This window comes from Solea senegalensis, linkage group LG6 (assembly GCF_019176455.1).
Source record: "Solea senegalensis isolate Sse05_10M linkage group LG6, IFAPA_SoseM_1, whole genome shotgun sequence".
Lineage (NCBI taxonomy): Eukaryota > Metazoa > Chordata > Actinopteri > Pleuronectiformes > Soleidae > Solea > Solea senegalensis.
In genome coordinates this window covers 20,196,420-20,215,611 of record NC_058026.1, presented here as the reverse complement: position 1 = coordinate 20,215,611, position 19,192 = coordinate 20,196,420, and the positions used below count along the sequence as shown (strand labels likewise).

General features: G+C 39.2%; 1 protein-coding gene across 3 annotated transcripts; it reads left to right on the top strand.

The window, feature by feature from the left end:
* Positions 1-527: 527 nt before the first annotated feature.
* LOC122771495 (proto-oncogene vav-like) lies at positions 528-18,823 on the top strand. Of its 3 annotated transcripts, none has more exons than XM_044029093.1 (29): positions 528-752; positions 1,163-1,258; positions 1,382-1,498; positions 4,256-4,372; positions 5,715-5,773; positions 6,129-6,194; positions 7,449-7,557; positions 8,516-8,611; positions 8,697-8,765; positions 8,865-8,968; positions 9,069-9,168; positions 10,048-10,143; positions 10,238-10,306; positions 10,403-10,489; positions 10,582-10,667; positions 10,768-10,903; positions 11,018-11,127; positions 12,037-12,138; positions 12,236-12,330; positions 12,427-12,443; positions 12,561-12,597; positions 13,096-13,232; positions 14,819-14,884; positions 15,131-15,162; positions 16,188-16,298; positions 16,804-16,891; positions 17,011-17,140; positions 18,318-18,469; positions 18,583-18,823. In XM_044029093.1, exons 2-29 carry the CDS (start codon positions 1,172-1,174, stop codon positions 18,634-18,636), a joined length of 2,529 nt encoding a protein of 842 aa, XP_043885028.1. In that variant the 5' UTR covers positions 528-752; positions 1,163-1,171; the 3' UTR covers positions 18,637-18,823. The 3 variants fall into 3 exon arrangements, with proteins under 3 accessions (XP_043885028.1, XP_043885029.1, XP_043885030.1); XM_044029094.1 differs by having other exon boundaries at positions 531-752; positions 1,108-1,258; XM_044029095.1 differs by having other exon boundaries at positions 532-752; positions 13,096-13,112.
* The last annotated feature ends 369 nt before the right edge of the window (positions 18,824-19,192 follow it).

The window sequence follows — 19,192 nt, the reverse complement described above, 5'->3', positions numbered from 1 at the left end:
CAACAACACTTACAGTCGTCAATATTCTGTATTACACTGTAAATTGGTGTGTTGGCAAGTATGTGAACACCGTGAGGTATTATGGGAGATTTATCTTTGCAAGTGTGTGATTTGGGTTAAGTGACTGTCAGTAAATATAAACAACACAATTAATGTACAAATCCCCTTGACATTGTTTAATTTTAAAGATTTTACACTGTAAATTCAAACACGCGGTAGAAACATGACATCTTGGTGCGAGGCAAGCAGCTGTTTAATGATGTTAAATGACCTCAGAATAAGCAAAAGTTTTCTTTAAATAAACTCATATACTGAACTATACACACTCACTCCTGTCTGGTCTCATGTACACATTCACAAATCGTTTTCAACTATTCATTCACTTTGCCATTTACCCAAGTGGAATTCTTGTGTAATTCTCAAAGTCACAAAACACAACAAAATATAAACAAACAAAGTGTAAATTGTTATATTATTGTGATTATATCCACTTACAGAGCATACTGTGTTTTATCACTTCGCACCACTCATAACAGCATCAGTTCTGTGTGTGTGTCAGAGAGAGAGGGTGCGTCAGAGGAAAAAGGAAGTTGTGGCAATAAAGTTAAAAGCCTTCAACACAGTGCAGCTCTGCAGAACACCCACCACGGAAGAAAAGCAGAGTGAGAGCGCCTAAGTCTGAAAATGAGACCATGAAAGGCAGACAGAGAAGTGAACAAAAGACATAGAAGCGCCTGGAGAAGCTGCTGAAGGTAAGGCCTCGCTCTCCTACCATCCCATATTAACATGCATCTATACAGTTACCATTCCTGTGTGATACTACTGATTTTACTGTGGTACAATGATATCTTATGGGAGAGACAGAGATGGTAACTGAGTTGGTGTCGGACTGACTTAAAAATAAGATGGAACATTAATTTCAATGTGCAGTATCTAGTTAGCTGCTTCAAATGCTGTAAAAATCTGCGATGACTGTTTTAAATGTGTAAATTCACCCAGTGAATACATACAATTGCAATGCAGTGTACGGTATACCAGACAGATGTTGGTGGCTTATTGTGGCTATAGCAGTTGTGATCACTTGTGACTGAATATTCTGCTTGTTAGGAATTTATTTCACAATATCTGGCCTCCCATCCAACTCTCCGTCTGTCTCACTCAGCAAGGAAAGATGGAGTTGTGGCGGCAGTGTGCGATGTGGCTGATTGAGTGCAGAGTTCTTCCTGAGAACCACCGGGTCACATGGGAGGGCGCACAGGTAGATCAGCTGTGGCACATACATGTACACACCTGCACATGGACACACATCCTGTCTTGGTTCTTGAATTATAATGTGTGTGTGTGTGTGTGTGTGTGTGTGCGCGTGCGCGCGCTGTGGAAGGTGTGTGATCTGGCTCAGGCTCTGAGAGATGGTGTGCTGCTCTGCCAGTTACTCAACAACCTGCTGCCACAGGCTGTCAACTTGAGAGAGATCAACCTGCGCCCACAGATGTCTCAGGTGAGATGTGCACACACACACACACACACACACACAAACCTTTTCCTGCTCCATTTCCATAGGACATTTCCATAGCTGCCAGTATTGATTCATCTGAGGCAGTAAGATAGGAAAATACTCTGTATCTGTCCACATCTCACAGTACGTGTCGAGATTGGAGGGTATGATGGGTAAGAAGAATAGACAAAACAACCAGAGGGCACTACAACAAATCATGTAATATCCAATGTAATTGTAATTGTTTATTGATTCCTAAAAAGTTGATTTTTCCATGTAATGTTAAATATTCAGTGCATGAAATGTGATTTTTTTTTTAGTTCCCCCCAAAAGACAATTTTATTTCCTGAGTTTTGTCGCCATGGTGACTCTAGTGTGGAGGGAGACGGAACATGCACTCGAAAAACATTGAAAGTGATGTCAGGTTTCCACTAATTTCCCTACATGAGTGAGTAGTTTTGCACATAACCCTAACCCTGCACAAAGTAGCAACCGGTCAAGACGTCTCCCAAAATATTGCATTACATTACATTACATTACATTACATTACATTTAGCAGACACTTTTGTCCAAAGCGACTTACAATGGAATTGAGTACAATCAGCTAGGGGTGGAGTCGAACTTGCGAATCACAATTAGGTCAATCACACTGGCGTCCACTCATATGTGCTGTATATTATCATCTATTTTTTCAAAATTGACTCAATGTGCTATTGCAGAAGAAATATTACTATTTGAGCATTGGTGTCCTTTGGAGATATTTACATCTTTCACCTAATTGGGAGCAGCAGGTATTAGGGCTGAGTGATTTTGCATAAATATCTAATTGCGATTATTTTTGACTCAAATTGTGAAATGGTTCGCAATATGAGAGGGAATGGTCATTTTCATATAATTGTTCTTATTTTCATTTATATATCATTTTAAATGATTAGTGTGTGATACTTGTGCAGATCTGTGAGAAACAAAGATGTTTTCTTCAGTCTGTAGAACATGCTGTGTATAGGCCAGGAAAATATTTAATCTAAAATGGTAATTTGACATACATTTTGGCTTTAAGAAATATCGCGAAAATGGTTTAGCCCTACTAGTTGGTGAAATAAAGAGCTGAAATCAAATAATTTTTAAGAAGGCAACAGAAAACCTTATTATTGGGTATTATTGTTTTTACTTGGACATGTGGGTACTTTTGCCACAACAATTGTTGTCTTATATTATAAAAGATAATAGATGAATGATATTGTCTTCATTGTTTTGGTAAGGAGTAACACAGTCCCCTTGTGTTTTAAATTGAGTCCTGATTTTTCCACAATAAAACACAAACATAGCAAAACATAGTGAAAGCAGACCCAAATCTATCTCAGCTTTGAAGAAACACTTTTTGAGCCATAGCATTGGAGGAGAATATATCTTTCTTATATTAAATAATTCTTAGTTTTATTTCTTTGATCATGACCTGTATCTTCTCGCTAGATGTTGACACATAGATGTCCACATATGTGTGCACAAGTTGTGAATTAAAAAAAGGGGAAAGATTTGAGAATGACAGAATGAGAGTATAAATCAAGGAAGTGACGGGCTGTCATGAAGTTGGTCCAAACTTCTCGAGGGAAGTCCTTGAATCATATCTGATTGGACTCCCCATGATGTCTTAAGTGCATGTGAGTGCATGAGCTAATGTGCTTTGACATGTGCACCATGAAACTCTGGGAAATCCTATGTGGTCGAGGGCGGTTAAGAAACATCCGGTGATTAACAGAAGACAGGAGTCCACTCTGACGTGTCCTGCCCCACACACACACACACACACACTCACAACATTACATAAGTCAAGGATGTTCCCTGTTCTCTCACAATAAGGTTTGCTTTACCTTGAGTTTCTGTTGCAGGGACTGACATGTGCCTGCGTTTGACATGTGAGAGATGGGATGTGATGTGCAGCTGTATTAGCCAGAGCTCAGCATTTCCCCTTTCTTTCAAATTAGAGTTCCCCATTTTGTGAGACAGACAGAGAGGGGGCGAGAGAGAGAGGAAGAGTGAGAGAGAGAGAGAGAGAACATGTTAGTCTTACTCTGCTCGGTTGTCTGTAGTTTTTCCTGTAGTTCCTACATTAGATCTCTAAAATGAAGTCAGTTAGTGTCATTTAGGGTTCTTATGGGTGCATGTTGCATTTTCATGGTTTGAAAAGTGCTTGAATTATAGATCATAGATTGACTGTTTTCTTTCACAACAATTAGCTGTCTGGCTAAATAGTTTGCATATTATATGGAGAAATGAAATAAGTCCCAGTGGATTGACGGGTTTCAGTGCTAAGACCAGCTGGTCTTGTACCAACTACTATGCAACATTTAACGCCACCTTTCTCCCTCATTCTCATGCTTGATTTGAAGAAAAGTTGTATGAACGTTGGCCATTGGTACTCCATAGTATGTAGTTTTTTTCATTTTCTTTTAACACTGTTATCTTAAACATTTACTCTTGTTGCCTGAGATTCATTAGTTTTTAAGTAACTGACAGCTTAATTAAAAATGTCAAAGTGGTAACTGACCGACAATCAAAAAACAAAAAATCATTAAATTCAGTGGACAAGATGCATTTTTTCTATCTATGACACACTACAACACACATTGTTGAATTATTGTAATTGTTTTTAATAAATAATTAACAGGGGCTTTTGGGAGTTTTCCGGTTGTTTTTCTGATTGCAAAGTGCTCTTGGGCATATTTGTGATTCCTGATTTATGTGTGTGTTCATGTTTAGTTTCTGTGCCTAAAAAATATCCGGACATTCCTGGGAGTTTGCCAAGTGAGGTTTCACATGAAAAAGAGTGAACTGTTTGAGGCCTTTGACCTGTTTGATGTTCGAGACTTTGCAAAGGTAAGGCCCGTCTGTCTGTCTGTATCGATTTGTCTTATTTATTCTGTTTGTTGGTCTGAAACACATGGTGCGCTCTTATGTCAGCCATCATGGCAGAAGTCAGTAGCCCTGCAGTTTGCAGACTCCCACACAGACCTTACAGGAAGTAACGTGGTGACTCAGTATTTGAAGTGGCTCAGTGAACTTACGAATCCAGAATTTCACAATTTTCTTTCACTTTCGGTGCACTGCCTCTGCAGCACTTTAGTTTACTTAGATTGCAGTGTGTCACAGTGTGTTTCTGTCACTTTTTAACTCTGTGATTTGGTTTCAGAGCAGTGCCAACAGCATACAGATCTTTAAACAGATTAACAAAAACAATTGGTTGTAACTCACTGAAGTACACGTCTTGAAATTAAATTTTACTCAACACAACACTGTTTTTCATTAGTTGGATGTGCTGTTGCTGCACATCGCTCTGAAAGCAGTTTTCTTTTTATCTGACCTCAGTTCAGCACTATTGAACTGAGTTAAATAAATAAGTTAAACTCTTCTCCTTCTACCCACTCAACCAAATGTACACAGTGCAAGGACAGAGATTCTGGTGTAGAGTGGAAATGAAAGAGGCTCCATTCTCCTTGTTAAAAGACTGTGACCCATTCAAATGATTTTGAAACTTTTATTTTTAAATTAAAAAAGGTTGCATATTGTTGCTTGAGGTAGAAGAGCTGAAAAGTCATCAAAAACATCAACAAACACATTTCTCCCAATGTCATACTTGTTTTCCAGAGTTATTAGATTGATGTAAATCAGTCCACTCATTTCTTTCACTTCTTGTTACAGTTTTCGTCATTTTTCTGACTTGGAATAAAAGCATGAAAAACGTTCAGCTGTTCTAACAGAGATGCACAGACAGTTTATTTTATATCACCACATCGAAAGGGGCCCTCCTTATTTGTATCCGTTACTCTCAAAGAAAATAATCAGTTGAATAATCTGGGGTGTAGGTGTTGTCTTGAGTAAAATGTAAAAGCTGAACTTGAATGTAGCGGGAAAGATAAATAAGAATCGAGGAACTGAAACCTGATTGATTTTTAGTTTCGCTAGTTCTCGTTCAACCACTCTGCCGAGAATAACGTTCACTAAATGGCAGAAATTCACACTCATTGACACATGAGTGATCAGCTTAAACTGAGGTGAGAGGATTCTGGTCACATCACTCATGGTAATACTGCAGTTCTCACTTCAAACAGTCTAACAAAGTGGAAGCACAGGAGAATTACTCTGCATTAGATGTGAATCCACTCTTTATTGTGACATACTGTATATCCACAACATAACTCTTAATGTGTCTGTGTCACAGGTTATAGACACTCTGTCCACGTTATCTCATTCATCCATTGCCATACAAAGAGGATTCCAGTAAGTAGTATGCATTACTCTGTCAATAACAGTCTTATTTAGCAATTCCATAATACATTTACAACACTTTAATGTATTTGAAAAAATTATTTATAAGTGTTTATCAATATACAGTAGCTTTTAAACCTTTTATTTGAACACATATTTTATTATTATTATTAAAACTGTCATTCCTTATTTGTTTTTCACTGTGCATATGTTCAAAACTGTGTTGTGGTTTGTAAGGCAAAATGTATTAAATGTTAATTTACTGCTTCAATGTTAAATTTGCGAGTCGGACGTAATTACTTAAACATTTTTCATGGTCTTGTGAATCACCCTACATAATTTCTCCCTACTTTTTCCATCCTCACAGGCCTTTTCCTCTGGAAGAATGTGCTCCTGATGATGAGATCTACAGCGGCCTGTCTGACAAGATAGAGTGAGAAATTTATCTTCAAATTTACTCAGTGTTAAACTTAAAGACCTAGAACAGTCCTAGAACAGTGGCGGTCACTTTCAGACAACAAGGGAAGCTCAGCTTCCTCTGAAATGTTGTCACATATGTGTTGTATTTCCATTTCAGTACTAAACAAGCTCTAGAACACGATTAGAACGTGTACACTAGTTCGTTCAGCATCAACTGTTCTCTATGGGACGACACAGAATAGGTTTTTTTTCACTGCGGTGAGCTTGACGGTGTTTGGACAAATGCAGCAAAAAAGTCACTTCCACGGAAGCTCAGCTTCTCCTGGAATCAGTGGAGCAGTGGGCAGGCGTGGATGCTGGAAGGCGGAACCAGTGTTTGATTGACAGCGTTGCAGAAACATACACAACAGCGGAGCCGTTTCTGCCTCAGTCCCGTGTGAATTTTGCGAAGGAAGTCTGTAGACAAATAGCTAGTCTTTGTGTGAAATAAAAACACTATTATAGCATTTCATCTTGCATAATCATCGCGTTGAATTGTCCAGGGTGTACCCCGCCTATCGCCCTATGTCAGCTGAGATTGGCACAGCACCCCTGCAACCCTCCGGTAGAGGATACAGCGCTAGATAATTGATGGATGGATGGATGGATAATTATTGCATTTCCATGTTCTAGTTGTTCGCTTGCAGAGTTTATGTATAAATAACTGGACCTGAAATGAGCTTCCACTGTTTCAAAGACCAGCAGCCACTACTGTCCTAAAAGTGCGGATTCTTTTTTACACATGACATCCAAATCTTCCTTGTGGTGTGACAGGAAGGTTCCACGAAAGCTGTAGTGCGCAACACTTAAATATAAACAAATGTCTGCAGCATTCAAACCATTGTCAAATGAGTTTCTCAGGTCCACACAGCTCTCTCTGTCTTACTCAGTATAGCAGTTTTCGTACTTATCACTTATCCTAAGTGGAGTAGCTATGAAAAGAGTGGGAAAAGCAGTAAATCATGTTGAGATACTGGCAGTATCATTGGTAAATGCCAAACTTTCTCTGGAGGGCAATAGAGTTTCCATATTGGGGCTTTAAATCAGAGCTCTTGTTAGTTAGGCATCCAGCATTAATCAAAGCAAATCTGACTTGGAGTGGTGCTGAGCGGCCTTGCTTACACAGTACATGCCAACTGCAAGTAATAGAATTTAGAATTTTATCAATACAAACAAAAGGTATGAATGTGTGAATATATGGTGTATAAGTGTGTGCCATGTGTATCAGTGACACAGTGGAAGAAGATGACGACTTGTACGACTTTGTGGAGGATGAGGAGAATGAAGGGGATGAGATCTATGAAGACTTGATGAGGACGGATGAGCATCCTGAAACTGTGAGTGTGTTTCACATCAATAACTAAAATTGGCAGCTATTTTGATAATCACTTACTGGTGTTTTTTCAATAATTAAAACAAGATTTCTGATTTTTCAGAAAAATATGAATATTTTCTGGTTTCTTTGTTCCATAAAACAAATTTTGTTTCATTAATTTTGATTTGAGGACAAAACAAGACATTTGAGACCATAATCATTTGTTTGTCATGTTTGGTTAAACGGTGATTAACATCTTTCAGCATTTCAAATACTTGATTAATCGGGGAAATTATTAATAGATTCTGAAAATTATCGTTAGCTGCAGCTTGAGGGAAATGCAACTTCCCCTGAAAATCCCCTGCACAGCCAAGAAGACATGGAGTAGAGCTGAAGATCTTTGCCCGAACCCGATGGGACCCGATGGGTTTGGTCGGGTTCAGGCTTAATTTCTATCATTTTTTCATTTTAGAGTGCTGAGATGTTACGATGTTAACAGAGGACTTCATTTATTTCTTTGTTCCAACTTCCAAGTGGCCTATAAATGTATAAATGACTCATTCTTGACAAAAGGCAAAAGAGCTGTGCGTGTCGGGCTGTAAACGGGTTCAGGCTTTTAAAAAGCTGTCAAATAAGCTACAAATAATTTTTGTAGTAGAAAAATATATATCCATGCCCCTCTATTGTTAATCATCATTGATGCTGATAGGATAAAAAAAAACTATGTATGAGTCATGTTTTAGAATAACCCACATGGCTTTTTCAAATATGTTTAATTTCCATGGATTTCAATGCATGTGAATGAGACCCAGGCAGCAGAAATTATCTTCATGACACAATCAGAAGAAGAAAGACTCTGTTTTGAAAAGCCTGCCAGCTGCAAGATACGAGTTGAGGCAAATTGTAGTGCGACAAATCATGAAACAGATAAATCTCTGCATACCCCACCTTTTAATTTGCTTTTGTTTGTGTTTGTGCAGCAACAGAAAACAGGCGTAGACAAACGAGAGTGCTGCCTTCAGGAGATCAGACAGACGGAAGAGAAATACACAGATACACTGGAATCTATATTACAGGTGAGCACACATCCTCAGAGTGACCAGAGAAGATTGATGCAGTAAAGACCCAGACCCACACAAACCACATCTTCTCTTTGAGCAGCACTTTATGAAACCACTTGAGAGGTTTCTCCAGGATCAAGACATCGACAGTATCTTCATCAACATAGAGGTAAAGAAGGAAATTATCCTCACATCTTGTCACATGTTGCAGGATTGAGTTCAAATATTAACCTTGTCTGTGCTTTTTTTGTTATTTGTGTGTATGTAGGATTTAGCTGTTACCCATCGTCAGCTTTTGGAAGAGGTCAGGACCTCCATCCTACATTATGAAGCAAAGAATCTCTACCAGGTGTTTCTGAGCTACAAGGAGAGGTACAGTACATGACATGCACACAGTTGTGTTTTCTGTTCAACAGTAACTTTAGAGAAACACGTGCACGATAAAATGGTTTAATGTTCCCAACCCCCTCAGACTCTTACTGTACGGCCGCTACTGTAGCGAGGTGGAAACGGCGACAAAACACCTCGACAAGCTTTCGATTTCGAGGGAGGATATCAAAATGAAACTGGAGGTGAGGAGATGGGCTCCGTTTATTTTAACAGATGCTCCATGACTGACATAAAATGGAAGATTGATAGTCACTGAAATCAGACTTTTTGTCCTTACTGAACACCGTACTATCCTGGTGGCCAAATATGGTACTACAACAAATAATTGATGAGCTTGAATGGCAAACAAGCTCTTAAAGAAGAAGTCATTGTGTTTTAAAACATCTGTTAATATTAACCCAAGGCTAAAAAAAAACAGTTTTTATGCATAACAAGGGCTGAAGTGTGTTTTTTTTTCTCAAATGCTGTGTTTTATTCAATTGAGTGTTATATTTATCTGGAAGTGCTGAGATGTATTGATTTTTCTATACTGTGGTGGGTGGGTGCTCTGTGAAATGGGGTGAAAGCAGCGCTTTCAGGCAATTTCTACTGATATCTCTTGTATTTCTCATCCAACCGCCGCCAAACTTGGCACTGTACTCACTGGCACTCTTAGAAAGTCACCTGCCAAATTTGAAGCTTGTCAAGTCACAGATCGGGCAGTTATGACTTACCGAGGCTGCTTCTGTCAGATATTTCTTCCTGTTAAAAGGCATTTTTTTCTCTCCACTGTTGCCAAGTGCTTGCTCATTGTTTTCCTATTGGGTTTCTCTGATATGATATGAATCAGCACTATACAAATACAATTGAATTGTGCAATTAAGAGTTAGACAGACAGACAGATGTAGATGCTGGTTCCTGCCACCACTTTTTGGTAGCAACGTGAGACCACATTGTGTTCTTAAAGTACTATATTTGGTCATTAGGAGACACTGACAGCAGCGTTGATTCTACCACACAACATCCTTATGGTATGGCTGTGGTTTGGCGCAAATGTTCACTTCCTTCTCTTTTCCCTTCAGGAGTGTTCAAAGAGAGCAAACAGTGGACGCTTTTCTCTGCGAGACTTACTCATGGTCCCTTTGCAGAGGGTCCTCAAATATCACCTGCTGTTACAGGTGTGTGTGTGTACTTGCATTACATCTTGTTATAATTTGTCAGTGTGGTTTACACGGCAACTACACTTTGAATTTTTTGTCTTTGTGTGTGCAGGAGCTGGTGAAACACACCACTGACCCAACCGACAAGGACAACCTACGCACAGCTCTTGATGCCATGAGAGTGAGTGTGTTTGTGTATTTGTGTTTATTATGTCAATTACTGACCTTTCATTTACAACATTTACGCCCTCATCCATTGGTCTCCATGTGTTTCCAGGACTTGGCGCAGTGTGTGAACGAGGTGAAGCGAGACAATGAGATCATCAGACAGATCACCACCTTCCAGTTGTCCATAGAAAACATGGTAACCGTTTTTGTTTTAAAATATACATTATATACCCTTTTTTTTTTTGCAATTATTTGTGTTTATTCATTCTTCTTTCCTCTTCCCTTCAGTCTCAGTCTCTTGCTCTCTACGGTCGCCCAAAGATTGATGGAGAGCTGAAGATCAGCAGCTCAGAGAAAAAGTCCAAACAGGACAGGTGTGTGTAGTTTATGCCTCTCTGTAAATCTTCTATGTGTTGTGTTGATGCCATGTGTCTGACCTGCTCTTGAATCTGTGCAAATTGTGCTGGTTGTCAGGTATGCATTCCTGTTTGACAAAGCCATGTTTGTGTGTAAGAAGAAAGGGGGAGAGACTTTTGAGTTGAAGGAGATCATTGAGCTACAGCACTACCAGATACGAGATGAAATCGCAGGAGAGAAGGACAATAAAAAGGTTTTTCTCCTCCGCCGCCTTCACTCTGCAACACTTAATTGCAGCAGATGATGCACAATATAAGACATTTGACTAACCGTGTGTGTGCGCGCGTTTGTGTTCATGTGTGAACAGTGGTCTTATCTGTTCCTCCTGCTGGACTGTTATGGGAAATGTGGATATGATTTATTCTTCAAAACAAGAGAACTAAAGAAGAAGTGGCTGGAGCAGTTTCAGATGGCTCTGTGAGTTAACACACACACACACACACACTCATACTCACACAATCACTATTTTAACAGTCACAGACAAGACTTCAGATTATAAACCATCTATTTGCATGGGTTGGGTGATTATTTGCCATTGAATGGCTTTTAAATTTCTGTCAAATTAACATAAGTCCACCTAAAGTTTACACACTAGGCCTTTAAGATAATTTATCTTCAGAACATTTTATATTAATAATAATATGTAGTAATGTGAAAGGTAATCACTCACAGTGCCAACCCCAGCTCAGGGCTTTATAATCTAATCTAATCCTGCGTCACTCCCACAAAAGTGACTAATTTGCACTGTGAGTAAGTTCAGTTGATTTATTCATTTATTTTGTGTCATTATCAAATCAGTCTTTTTTCATTCACTTACAAAAGCTCAAACAAACCCACTATGTGTCACATGAACAGCATCAAAGTGCAGACAACTAACTGGTGGTCAGTTAGAAAATTGTTGTTGCTTCAGATCTATTTTAATTGTTAATTTCTGCCAGGTGAACTTAATTTAAGTGATGATGTTTTTTTTCTGTGGCCAAAAACTCTTGTTACATTTAAGGGGGCATCTTAACTTCAATAAAATATCCTATTTTAATTCTATTTAAAATGTTATGATGTCCAAATTAAAAAGCTGAAGTAAACACATTCAGCTGCAGCTGCTTGTCATTTATGGTTTTATGGTTCAAACTTGTTGGACATAATCCTACATTGCTTGACATCAAATCTGCAAATCTGTGTTGCTGCTACTGTTGGTGTCTTCAGTCTCTTGAACACCGCTAAAGTGTGTGACTCCCACCAAAGTCCACCTCCTAACATGTAGACACCAGCTTTGCGATTATTGGGCTTGGTTTTAGTCAAAATGTCCTTGTGCTTCAATGGTTGCAGGTCAAACATGTGTCCGGAGAATTCCACAGCCAACAACCATGACTTCCAGATGCACTGCTTTGATGAAACCACCTCCTGCAAAGCCTGCTCAATGCTCCTGAGGTACTTGACTGACTCACAAGCCACTCTTTAAATCTCATTTTAAAAGTAAAACCATCAAAGACTTGTCTGCTGAGACTCGCTCTCCATCTGTCTACAGGGGTATATTTTTCCAGGGCTATCGCTGCACTCGCTGTAAAATGGCTGCACATAAGGAGTGTTTAGGCAGAGTACCTGCCTGTGGACGAAACTCAGGTGTGTTCACAGGCTGGTGGATCTGTTTAAATGCATAATCATTATTATTTCATGTCATTTTCACATTTTACATTGGCTGTCTGTTTGAAATTGCAGATCATGCTGGCAAGAAGGTAAAAACTACATCTTAGACATTTGTCCTCCTTGTAGCAGTGAGTAAATATATTAAGTATATTATAAATATTAAATTAAGTCCACTTTTGTTTTGTTTTTTTTAATCTATCCTCCAGAATAAAACACAGAGATCCTCAGGACACTCCAGTATTGGTAAGGAATTTATAATTGAATAAGTCAAAAAGTACATTTTCTAATTAAGATGCTACCACTTCATCACTTTCTCTTTTACCTCCTGTTTCACACATTAGTATTTTAGTCTCCAGTGTTTGAGTTCCATAATAGCTTTTCCTCACTTCCTTTCCTCTCTCATTTTCTTCACTTCCTTCTCTCCCTTACTTCTTACTTATTCTGTTCCTCACCTCTTCACTTCCTTTCCTCTCTTCTTTTCCTCACTTCCTTCTCTCCCTTACTTCTTACTTCTTCTTTTCCTCTCTTCTTCACTTCTCCATTGCTGTTTTTAATACATAATGGCAGCCATTTGTCAGCTTAAACAGTTGTTGGGCGGGGGTTTGCTTTCTTTCGTTATGTTTTTATCCTGTGAAACGCATTGAGTTGCATTGCCATGTACGAAAAGTGCTGTGTAAATAAAGTTTGATTGATTGAGTAAATTAAATATTCTGCCTCTCTAATTCTTGCTGTTGCTTTCAGGATTTCCTAAAATGGAGGTGTGTCAGGATTATTATGGTTTGCCTCCGCCTCCGGTTGGCTTCGGCCAGCCTCTTCACCTTTACAAAGGTGATATAATTGAGCTGACCCGGGCTGATGCTGACCTGTCGTGGTGGGAGGTAACATTACAGATCATATTTGGGCAAATACAGTCTGTATTTGGAAAAGTGTGTTGTCAAGGCTTTTTCTTCCCGTTGTTAACATGTAGGTGTTGAAATGCTCTCACCTTTTTTTATTGTCTACGCCATCTTTTTTTTTCTCTCTGCACTTTTTTCCGTCCTCCCTCATGTCCAACCTGGTCGGTCAGTGCATCTGCTTCTTGAAAGGTTTTGCTGTGGAAAGTCAATCAAACCCTAATGTCTGTTCCAAAGTCCTTGGGTTGATTAGACTTCTTTAAATTATTTGTTTATCTTCACAAAAACATAACGACAAAGTCATGCAGAATCCAGTGACATTGTTTCTGAAAAAATACACTAGTAACATCCTTCCATCTTCTACCACTTGATCTACATCCTTGACGGTGCCAATCTCAGCTGACATGGGGTGAAAGGCGGGGTACACTCTGCCCTAGACAGGTCACCAGTCCATCCCAGGGCCACATAGAGACAAACAACCATCCACTCTCATACTCACTCCTAGAGTCAATTTAGAGTGTCCAATTTGCCTAATTGAACCCGGGAAAAACCCACACAGGAAAGCTCTTGTTCCGACTGGGGGGAGTCACGAGTGCTAACCACTACACCAACAGTGTTATCATGTTCACCTGTGTCTTGTCTCGTGTTCACACGAGAGCCAAAGCTGATGAAAACCCACGTGCATTGCAGAATCATTTCACTCAGGAGCGAATATGGTTTATGACCAATGAGAATTGGATATTGAAGAATCCTTTCCAATGTCCCTGAAAACTGTATCTTTTACTAGGAGTCAGAACTCCATAAAAAAAGGAGGCAGGTCCTCTCTGCTTTTGAGGTTCAGCTATTTGTCCGTTATTAAATGGCCGTCCCTTCCCTTCTTACCAAACGTGCTCAGGAGGTGATGTAATAAGGAGAGTAACAGTGGCAACAGACAGGAAGTTGGCCAAAAGTTGACATCACTGACAGCACCTTCACTGTTATTACAGTAATGGTAATGCAATCCAATAAACGTAGACGTAGTAAGTAAATCAGTGGATATTTACTTGAAGAGCACAGTAACTTGTTTAGTAACAAAGTTGGTAACTAAGTCAACTTTATTCATTTGTTATGTCTAATTGTGAAACTGTGACAATAAAAATCCTATGTCACTGGGATTATTGGAAAGATAAAGTGGACTTGGAATGTTACTTAAATGAAAGACCATGTTTTCTGGGAAGACATATGAAATGTGAAGTGTTTGGAGTAAACCAGACAAAACATCCAAAATGTGTAACAGTGTTGAAGTAGAGCCCGGTGTGTAGTGAGTGAAGCTTTTACTCCCAAACAAACAGTTTGCACACATCTTCACATACAATACAAACACTCAGGATTCACACAATCCCTCATCTAATCTCTAGCCACGAGTCGTCTTTTGTTGTCACTGCACAGGATTATTCCAGATTTGCTCAGTAATCTGTGCATACAGTGTTGTGTGAATTGCCTCAGATCTTGTGTGTACATCTGTAACTGAGTCACTTGTTTCATTCATATGTTGTAATGACTGCTTGGTCCATTCTGTGTGTGTCATTCAGGGAAGAAACCTAAGTATGGGTCAAATGGGATGGTTCCCGTGCCAAAAGGTGCAGCCATACGTCGCTGTGAGTACGATCCACCAGCCAACATGAGCTGCTCAACAGCATTTACACCCTCACTATCCATAAATGTAAACATTGAAAAAGAGAATCAAACAAAAGAGTCTTTGGTTTAATTTTCATCTTTCACAAACTGTCAACCAGTTTGTTGTACTAAAACTAACATTAGCAGTGTCAGGAAGTGAAGAGCAGTCACCTTAGACTTTTACAAAGTGTTGTGTCTAACCAGCCTGTGATCTGACTCTCTAACAGAGGCTGACCGCTGACTTGTCTGGTTTCAACTGGTGAGTATGAGGAGGAACTTTTTTTTTTTATTTACTTGTACATCAAACCACCGCAGCACTGTCTCTTCCTGTGTTACTGTACACTGCAACACTGACACAGGAACAACTGAAAGTTCACACAGCGAATAACTGTGCCACAGAAACAGAAGCAAATACTGATGCTTAAGTGTTACATCATGTTTTTATATATTCCTTTTTGTTATTTTTCACTCGTACAGTCAGACTCCACATGATAAAAGGTGATTGAAATCAAAAAACAAACTGGTATTATGTGTGGGTCTTGCAAATGTATTACTTTGGCACCATCTAGTGATAATATTTAGAATGACACTGAACCGCTTAATTTACTAATTCTAAAATACTCAGCGTAACCTCAATTTAGCATTTATAAACAGTTAATTCTCCTGAATGAAACAACTAAATAATATATATAATAACTCTGTACTTAAATATATTATAAAGTTATTAAACACTTAAAAGATCTATCAACCAGTGACATTTTATAGTATGTATAGTATGTATAGTGGATGTTTAAGGGGCGGTTATGTGGCCAAATATGTTATCAACCAAAAAAAAACCTGGGAAAATCCCAAGGATTTCAGGATAACTGGAGGGTTAATAAATGGTTCACAGCACGCTTCCATGAAGTTATAAACCTATACAAGAGTTTGCAGTTGTATTATTTATGAACAGATACAAGTGAATTAGTGATTAGAAAATCTGACTGTATGTGTACACAGCTATATAGTATAATATAGTCTTATTAATGGGTAGTGTAATAATCATAGATGATAAGTGGGTGTATGTAAATTGATTCCACATCTTAAAAATGTGATATTTATTGGCCATTTTAGCCACATTTGCTGCATAATGTTAGTCAAAACCATTATTAGAGGCTCATAAAGTCAGGACTTGATGTTACACATTAGTGAGTTATTAGCGGGTGAGTTTGTCTGTGTAATGTCAGCAGTTCCTTAGTTTGTCAAAGCAAAAAGAAAAGGTTGTGATTGTCACTGTGACTCAAGGTTTGCGGGGAACATGGACAGAACTGCGGCGAAAAACCTGCTCATATCGCGCTCTGATGGAACCTTCCTCGTGCGGCAGAAAGATGGCGGAGAGTTTGCCATTAGCATCAAGTAAGCTTTCATCACTTCATCAATACGAAGCACTGTTTTACTTTTATACCCACAACATGGACACAACAGTCTTGGATATTTATATAACAATTTGTCTCCTAACTGCTAAACAAGCTTAGCTCAGACTGATATTTAACACAGCATTTTTAATGACTAAATGATAAATCAATTGATCAAGAATATAAACTGCAGTTATCTGCTGCAGCCCCACTTTTCCTGATGTAAACCTAGACTTGATGTGATTACATTAAAAACTGCTGTGTTAAATATCGGTCTGAGCTAAGCTTTGGTAAATTGCTGAGCCCAATTTTCACTTCCTCTTGAAACCAGGAAAACCTGAGTGCTATTACTGCTCGTTATTAGTGCTTGTTTTATTCAGCCAGTGTCATAGGAAACGCCATAATTGCAGAAGTGATGAAAATCTATTTTCCTTCTTATGAGAAAAGCAGATCCACGTTCAGCTTTCAAAGCTGTCTCTCTTTTTCTCTCTCCCTGCTGTCGCAAGGTTCAACATGGACATCAGACACATTAAGATCACGACCACTGAAGGCCTGTTCCGCATCAATGATAAGAAAGCATTCAAGGGCTTAGTTGTAAGTTTAATGCCATCATCTGGCCAAATTCTGATAAGACTCACACATTCACATTTCTTCTTACACTGTGGATTTCAAACTAACCACTTTCCTCCTCTGAATCTGTCACCCTGTGTTAGGAGTTGATTCAGTTTTACCAGAAAAACTCTCTGAAGGAGTATTTCAAGGATGTGGACACCACCCTGCGGATGCCTTATAAACAACCCGAGCAAAGCAACTCCTCTAACAACACGCAGAATACCACACCAGGTACACTGACTGTCGCTCCACTCACTCAGCATAAATCAAAAAATCTAAATCATCTCAGCAACATCTTAACAGATCTGCATGAACACTGCCATGCTTATGTAAGATGGTAAAAGATACAAGCAAGTAAAGTTCTTTTCAGATCCAGGAAGTCTTCTGGATCCAGTGGATGAAATGTAAAAATGTATGTAACATGCCTCAAACGTCTGCGCTCTTGTTCCTTATGTGGCAGCCTTCATTGTGGAATGACGGGGTTAATATTCTGTCCATTGCTGTCTGTCAAATGTGTTTTTAAAGAATGGTTTTAATTTTATATGCTTTGACCAGGGATACACAACATATTGTATTCTATAAAATGACAAAGCTCTCTATCTATTCTAGGACTGACCACAATGCAGTTTCTTTTTTTTCTTAATCGCATGCAGTGTTGCCACTAGGGATGAGCCGATACAATACTCAGTATTGGTATCTGTCCGATACTCAGGGTGCCCATGGGTCCTTGAAATCCTTGAAAGTTTGACATGGGTGATTGAATTTTGTGCAAGAAAAAAGTTAAGTTGATATTTAGGTAAATGCCTCCCTTGTTTGTTATGACGCCACCTACTGTTTCATGCCCTGCATTGCCTGATGTGCGTGGACTAGGCCTACGCAGAGCAAACGTTGAGTCATGACTTCTAGCGGCGTTGTGGACACTGTCCACTGTCTCTCTCCGACATTGACGTGAGATTCCATGCAGAACGAATTACAAAGACTGACTTTGACCAAGATCCCAAAGACAATCACTCGTCCAGAAATCAATACGCCATGGACAAAGCAGCTCTTACAAGTCGTCCTCCCATCTTAAGCTGTGTCAACCAAGGTGTGGGAACCCTGGTTACTGGTCAAAATCACTGGATTGGCTATCGATTAAAACAGCAGTTTAAAATGTAAACTCTTCCAAAGAAATAAAGAAAGAAAGGAATAATTTGATAGCTCTACTAAATACGAAATATCACGTGCAGATAAATCATGTGGAGGAAAAAAGTGTCTCGTGTTTCCCAGCTTTATGCTAAGCAAACTGTTTCCTGGCTGCAGCTTCATATTTAAAATACAAATAAGAGTGGAATTGATCTTCTCATCTAATTCTCAGCAAATTTCTTTAAAGCTTAGCCACTGAAACGTGGGTTTCTCTGTCTAACAGGCGCCAGCATGAAGAGTTTTGGCGTAGCGAGGGCCAGGTACGACTTTTCAGCGAGGGACCGCTCAGAGCTGTCACTGCGAGAGGGAGACACCATCAAGATCATCTCCAAGAAAGGTCACAATGGTTGGTGGAGAGGAGAAGTGTACGGCCGGGTGAGGAATTCACAAACATGAAAATGAATAAAATAAAATAAGTCCTAATAAGTCAAAATAAGTCCTAAAGTACTGGTCCTAAAATCTGCATGTCTCCTCCTCTGTGTGTCCAGGTGGGATTGTTTCCAGCCAATTATGTGGAGGAGGATTATTCTGACTACTGCTGACGTGGCTCCAGTGAAGATGATAAAGGACCCACAGTGTATAAGTAGGCGTCTACAATACATGACACGTGGTTTCCACTGATTCCATTTACCCATATGCATGTGTCTGTGTGTGTATGAGAGAAAAGCTGTTACCTGTGATCTAATGTGTGTCTAGTGATGTGAATAAAACTATTTTTTCCCTCCAACATCAACTGTGTCACATTCAAATCTATGATTATCACTATGTTACAATAAGAGCCTGCATCATCAGCCAATTATAAACTCGTTTGTGAACCACTCACTCTCCCATACAAAAGCAACAGAAACACAAAAATCAGCCATTTTAGCTCGTGGGTACACAGGAGCTTCTGGTCAACCGTTGCGTCATTTGTGACATTTGTGTTGCTCCGGTAAATCAAATTTTTTTATAGATTTCGTCGCGCTAGTGCTAGTACTGTATGGTGGGAAAAAGCCATATTACACAAGAAATGCACATTAACATTCTTCTGGCCTACGAGCAGGGAAAATAATTCTCTTAGAAAAGTATACAAAATCATGTTTACTTGTATCTACACTT

Excerpts from the sequence above, each read along its gene's own strand:
- LOC122771495 (XM_044029093.1), top strand. The coding sequence starts at position 1,172 with ATGGAGTTGTGGCGGCAGTGTGCGATGTGGCTGATTGAGTGCAGAGTT. Across the intron at positions 7,558-8,515 it reads CGGATGAGCATCCTGAAACT|CAACAGAAAACAGGCGTAGA; the intron begins GTGAGTGTGTTT and ends GTGTTTGTGCAG. Across the intron at positions 10,904-11,017 it reads GAGAGAAGGACAATAAAAAG|TGGTCTTATCTGTTCCTCCT; the intron begins GTTTTTCTCCTC and ends ATGTGTGAACAG.